The sequence below is a fragment of the Mandrillus leucophaeus genome, unplaced genomic scaffold, assembly GCF_000951045.1.
Source record: "Mandrillus leucophaeus isolate KB7577 unplaced genomic scaffold, Mleu.le_1.0 Scaffold534, whole genome shotgun sequence".
NCBI lineage: Eukaryota > Metazoa > Chordata > Mammalia > Primates > Cercopithecidae > Mandrillus > Mandrillus leucophaeus.
This window is the reverse complement of record NW_012105742.1, coordinates 877,102-883,626: the sequence shown is the minus strand read 5'-3', so window position 1 is coordinate 883,626 and position 6,525 is coordinate 877,102. Positions and strand designations below refer to the sequence as shown.

The window sequence follows — 6,525 nt, the reverse complement described above, 5'->3', positions numbered from 1 at the left end:
CTGACCAACATGGTGAAACCCCATCTCTACTAAAAATACAAAAATTAGCTGGGCCTGGTGGCACATGTCTGTAATCCCAGCTACTCGGGAGGCTAAGGCAGGAGAATCGCATGAATCCGGGGAGTGGAGGTTGCAGTGAGCCAGGATGGCGTTGTTACACTCCAGCCTGGGAGACAGAGTGAGACTTCTCAAAAAAAAAAAAAAAAAGAAAAATTGGGGAAGCGGGGAAAATTGTTACAACTAAACATCAGCACTAGTGAGAACTGGCTGGGTCCACTGAACTAATCTGTACACTGTAATTACCTATGAAGCATTAAATACAAAAACCAGTTCTTTACTTGCATCCCAACATGCTCAGTTGTCTGAGCATGTTAATTTTTTAAAAGGACTACAGAGGATTTATTATACAGCCAACCTGCCTGAGTTGGGCATTTGGAAAACATTCTTCTAAGGGATGGTGTAGAGAGCACTGAAGTTTACATTGTGGTATAGCCTTTGTTGCAGTAAGTGATGGTAACCCATTTGAGCAGCCGTATGATCTGAATAGTCTGTGGGGTATGATGACTTATGGCTACATTAGTCACCGTAAATAATCCCAGTTACCCTGCAGAGTAACACTCTTGGCTGAGCATAATATATAGCTTTAATCTGGACCCAGTATAATTCCATAGTACAGAAGCTGGTTTGTTCTTCTCAGTCTATGTGATACTACTTTGTTTCATTCTTATTCTTCTGTCGCTCCCGAAAGATAGTTCATTTAAGAACACTGTGCCTGGATATGGTGGCTCATGCCTGTAATCCCATCACCTTGGGAGGCCAAAGTGAGAGGATCACTTTGGAGTTCGAGACTAGCCAGGGCAACAAAGGGAGACCCTATTTCTACAAAAAGTTTAAGTTAGCTGAGTATGGTGGCACCGGCCTGTGGTCCCAGGTACTCGGGAGGCAGAGGCTAGAGGATCATTTGAGCCCAGGAGGCCGATGCTGCAGTGAGCTGTGATTGTGCCACTGCCCTCCAGTCTGAGCAACAGAGCGAGTCCCTGTCTCAAAGAGAACAGGAATGCTGCTTTTTTTCCTTAAACTTCATACTTTTAAAGTATAGATACATTATTTCCCTTGCTGGAAGGGAGAATATATCCTGTCCAAAGAAACTGCTATGTATAAATTACGAAACTAAAATTATTTCTTCAACATGATGTTTAATATTATGCATTAGTCTTGAAGTGATGTAGGGTCAAATTCAATGTAAAAGCCTTCCAGCATACCTACATTTCAGGCCCTGGAACCTGTCCTCATTTCTTTTTATTTTTATCAACTTGCAGTCTAAAATACCACAGAGGAAAATTTCTAGCTGTTCTTCCTAGATGCTGACAGGTCTGCTTAGGAGAGTAAAGATTTAGAGACATAGCATAACATTGGTACGAGTCTCTAAGACTCAGACTTTGGCCCATCTCCCCCACCCGCGGCGTTTTTTTTTTAACTGATGCAAAAAATTGAATCCCAGAGAAAGATGACTTATCTGAGTTTACATAGAAGTTAGTTAGGGGCAGGGCTGGGATTTCAGACTTAGGTCTTCTGGTTCCCCATGTCATTTTCTTTTCCTGTTGTATACCATGCTTCCTGTGGGAATTAGAAGACGGCAATTGTAGAAAAACAACTCCACATTTTTAGCGAGGATTCTAAAGTAAAATTAATCCATCAACAATTCCCCAGTTACTTTAATCATAATTTCAACACTTGTTTAACATGTTTCCTTGGTGTTTAGTCTTTAAAGAAAGCTACATACCATAGTTTGATTAACAGAATTCCTTGTTCAGTGCTATTCCTTTAATTTATGTGAAGTTACTGGATTTCTGGTTACACTTAAGCAAACTGAATTTCAATTCCTACTTTCTCTTTAGAAAATTGATGTAATTTAGGCCCGGCACGGTGTTCATGCCTATAATCCCAGCATTTTGGGAGGCCGAGGCAGGCAGATCACGAGGTCAGGAGATCAATACCATCCTGGCTAACACAGTGAAACCCCATCTCTACTAAAAATACAAAAAATGAGCTGGGTGTGGTGGCACGCGCCCGTAGTCCCACCTACTCGGGAGGCTGAGGCAGGAGAATCACTTGAACCCAGGTGGCGGAGGTTGCAGTGAGCCTAGATCATGCCACTGCACTCCAGCCTGGGCTACAGAGCGAGACTCCATCACAAAAAAAAGAAAAAAAAAATTGATGTAATTTGATATGATGTATAGCTTACATCTGGTTCCTCCTTTTTGGGTTTTTTTGGGGTTAAGTATAGTCTTACAGACTGAGTTCTTTTATCTTTTTTTTTTTTTTTTTTTTTTTTTTTTTTTTTTTTTGAGACAGAGTCTCACTCTGTTGCCCAGGCTGGAGTGCACTGGCGCGATCTCGGCTCACTGCAAGCTCCGCCTCCCGGGTTCATGCCATTCTCCTGCCTTAGCCTCCCAAGTAGCTGGGACTATAGGCACTCGCCACCATGCCCGGCTAATTTTTTGTATTTTTAATAAAGATGGGGTTTCACCGTGTTAGCCAGGATGGTCTTGATTCTGGCCTCGTGATCCGCCTCTTGGCCTCCCAAAGTGCTGGAATTACAGGCGTGAGCCGCCACACTCAGCCCTTTTGTCTTTTTTGTTTGGAAGATGTTTTTGCATGAGGATCTAGGTTGAATTAGTACCTGAAACTATGTTAATGAACTTGCTTTTTTATGTGCTTATTTTCCAGGTCAAGAGCAATCTGAATCCAAATGCAAAGGAGTTTGTTCCTGGGGTGAAGTACTGAAATATTTGAGTAGACGGGGCCCTCTTTTGGTGGATGTAGCACAATTTCCACACTGTGAAGGCAGTATTAGAAGACTTAATTGTAAAAGCTCTCTCGTCACTGTGTTACACTTATGCATTGCCAAAGTTTTTGTTAGTCCTGCATGCTTAATAAAAGTGCTGAGACTGTTATTAAGTAAAAAGCTGTCAAACACTTACTGAAAATAGAATTGGCCCCATGGCTTGATGTGAAGACAGCAAGGAAAGAAGCACCAGTCAAGTTGTGAACAAGCACCAAATTAAAAGACCTAAACCTTACTAAATTGTCTTTTTTTGAGGCTAAACTGGTCCCTTAGGGTTGACTAACACTTGTTAATGTCTAAACTTTAAAATCAGTAAATTTAATTTGAGTTCCTACTGTTAAGCATATTTCTCAGACTTAAATTGGATTATGTCCCCATCAAAAAGAATCTCCATTTTCTGAAGGTCTATTAGTCAGTCAGAGATAATTTGTTATAGACGAGTATGTCATATTACTGAGGCTACAAGGTAGTCAGCAGATGAGTGCCATTCCAGGCTTTTCTGGTACGTTATTGTGTTAGAAATACTGAGTTATAATGTTACATCTGAGGAAGTATGTAATTTGAGAATTGTAACTTCTAAGGGATGCACTGCATCATAGCTATGCCTGTATAGAGTCTAACATATGACCAATGCCAACCCATAATCCAGCTGAACAAAGATACTGTAACATTATGATTTGAGTGGTGCTTTTCCTTGCTTTGTTAACCATCACAACAGTCTGCAGCACAACTTTTCTTTTAACAAAGCTAGAACAGTTTTGGCTTCTTAAACTTCATATTTGGGTAGGTTAAGCTGCCATACGTGTTCAGTGTGAATAGTGTTTAAGTTGAAAATATTGTAAAAAAATTATATTTTTTCAAAAATATTTAAAAAAATAAATAATAGTAGAACTGAGCAGATGGTTGTGTTTATTGGTGCTAGAATGTACTGTAGTGGTGTTACTCACTTGAGTATGGGCCCAGTGCCTCAGGACAATCTTGCTGGCAAAATATGCTAAGATTTCAGGCTTTGTTAGATTCTAACTAACAGGTATGTTGTTATGCAAGTATCTGTCCAGAATACAGCAATAGAATAACCCCATTGCCCCTCCTTGCTTCTTAATCACCTCAGACTTCAGTGTCAGTGGAATCCTAGATAGTCACGTAACAAACTTTATGGCTGACCAATATGATGGTGACCTTACTCTAATAGAACCTCTATTGTTTTTTGTTCTTCACAAGGGCTTTTCTTGAGCTTGTTAGGTTGAAAAAGATTAAGAAAGCCATATAGTCAGTTCTGACTCACATTCTTCTGGGAGTGGGGGGAGGTTCTTTGGTGTGGGCACGTGTACCCCAGTGTGTGGTTGGTTGGTTGGTTGGTTGGTTTTTGGAGACGAAGTCTTGCTCTATTTTTTTTTTTTTTTTTTTTGAGACAGAGTCTCGCTCTGTCGCCCAGGCTGGAGTGCAGTGGCCGGATCTCAGCTCACTGCAAGCTCCGCCTCCCGGGTCTACGCCATTCTCCTGCCTCAGCCTCCTGAGTAGCTGGGACTACAGGCGCCCGCCACCTCGCCCGGCTAGTTTTTTGTATTTTTTAGTAGAGACGGGGTTTCACTGGGTTAGCCAAGATGGTCTCGATCTGCTGACCTCGTGATCCGCCCATCTCGGCCTCCCAAAGTGTTGGGATTACAGGCTTGAGCCACCGCGCCCGGCCAGTCTTGCTCTATTGCCCAGCCTGGAGTATAGTGGCGCGATCTCAGCTCACTGCAACCTTCACCTCCCAGGTTCAAATGATTCTCCTGCTTCAGCCTCCCAAATAGCTAGGATTACAGGTGTCTGCCACCACACCTGGCTAATTTTTGTATTTTCAGTAGAGACCAAGTTTCACCATGTTAGCCAGGCTGGTCTTGAACTCCTGAGTTCAGGTTATCCACCTGCCTTGGCCTCCCAGAGTGCTGGGATTACAGGCGTGAGCCACCACACCCAGCCTTTCTTTCTTTATTAATTAATTTATTTATTTTTGAGACAGAGTCTCACTCTTTCACCCAGGCTGGAGTGCAGTCGTGCAATCTCGGTTCAATGCAACCTCTGCCTCCTGGGTTCAATCGATTCTCCTGCCTCAGGCTCTGGAGTAGCTGGGGATTACAGGCGCCTACCACCACGCCTGGCTAATTTTTGTATTTTTTTAGTAGAGATGGGGTTTTGCCATGTTGGCCAGGCTGGACTCGAACTCCTGGACCTCAGGTGATCGCCGGTAAGAGTAAAAATTCTCGAATGTGGCTTTTGTTGGGAAAAAAAGAAAAGGGGGCTCTAGGTTGGGCGCAGTGGCTCATGCCTGTAATCCCAGCACTTTGGGAGGCCAAGGCAGGTGGATCATTTGAGGTCAGGAGTTTGAGACCAGCCTGGCCAACATGGTGAAACCCTGTCTCTACTAAAAATACAAAAATTAGCTGGGCGTGGTGGTACAAACCTGTAATCCCAGCACTTTGGGAGGCCAAGGCAGGTGAATCATTTGAGGTCAGGAGTTTGAGACCAGCCTGGCCAACATGGTGAAACCCTGTCTCTACTAAAAATACAAAAATTAGCTGGGCGTGGTGGTACGCAGCTGTAATCCCAGCTACTCAGGGGGCTGAGGCAAGAGAATTGCTTGAACCCAGGAGATGGAGGTTGCAGTGAGCCAAGAAGGCGCCACTGTACTCCAGCCTGGGCGACAGAACAAGACTCTGTCTCAAAAAAAATAAAAGGCGGGGGGGGTGGGGGCTCTAACCAGACTTCCTGGATGTGAATCCTGTGATCGTGGGCATGTCACTTAACCTTTCTGTACCTTCCTTTCCACATCTCTAAAATGGCAGTAATAACTGTCTCTGGATTATGTGAGTAGTTAATATATGTAAGCACTTAAGACATAGAAAGCCCTATTTTAAGTGTTGTTATTTTTACTATTAAGGAGTCATCTAGGCTAACCTTTCTTTTTGGGAACTTTTCTTGTCTGTCTGGGGGAATGTGCACATTGAACCCACTTCAGTGTTTAGTAGAGAGCCAGGCATCTGCATTACATATAGTGATGGAAGGTTTCCGAGCATCAGCTGCCCATGCATTCTGAAGCCCTAAGGACAAAGGATCACTTCATTAGGGCTTGTACAGGTGTTCTTTTAGGATAAAGGCATCCTGTTTTAGGTAGTTTTAATTTTATGACGTTATTGAAACAAAGCAGTGTATATGAGAAGATTTTTCCTGTTCTTGTACTGTATTTCTCAGCATTTTCCATGTCGCATATCAAAGTGATACTTGTCTAGCATACTGAAGTACAAGAATGAGGCTGCCCATGGCTGGGGTTCTTAGCTCAAAGACTCTAATTGGCCCAGATTCTGCCCAGGTGTCTGGAAGGCTAGAGGATCTGCATTTCAGCATACTTGTAGCCTCTTAGTGGCCCACACTAGTTGGGAAGTTCTGCTCTTACTCTGAAATGGTAAAGGAATTCCACCCAAAATCCGTATATTTACTTTTTACCCAGCTCACCTTCTCTTTGAGGACATTCAAACAGTTTACAGGAAAGATAACTGAGTAGTTTGGTTTCTCTTTGGTTAAAGCGTAAGAATTTTTTTGTTGGCCGGGCGCGGTGGCTCAAGCCTGTAATCCCAGCACTTTGGGAGGCTGAGATGGGCGGATCACGAGGTCAGGAGATCGAGACCATCCTGGCT

General features: G+C 43.2%; 2 protein-coding genes across 2 annotated transcripts in view; one reads left to right on the top strand and one right to left on the bottom strand.

The window, feature by feature from the left end:
- PAIP2 (poly(A) binding protein interacting protein 2) overlaps positions 1-3,743 on the top strand; it is a 28,638-nt gene extending 24,895 nt beyond the window's left edge. Inside the window, exon 4 of the mRNA XM_011997231.1 lies at positions 2,731-3,743. Coding sequence (XP_011852621.1) covers positions 2,731-2,787 — 57 coding nt within the window. The 3' untranslated portion in view covers positions 2,788-3,743. The remainder of the gene's footprint in view (positions 1-2,730) is intronic.
- The window catches only part of SLC23A1 (solute carrier family 23 (ascorbic acid transporter), member 1), an 18,576-nt gene continuing 13,227 nt past the window's right edge, over positions 1,177-6,525 (bottom strand). The window contains exon 16 of the mRNA XM_011997232.1: positions 1,177-1,617. The gene's annotated coding sequence lies outside the window, so the exon portion shown is untranslated. The remainder of the gene's footprint in view (positions 1,618-6,525) is intronic.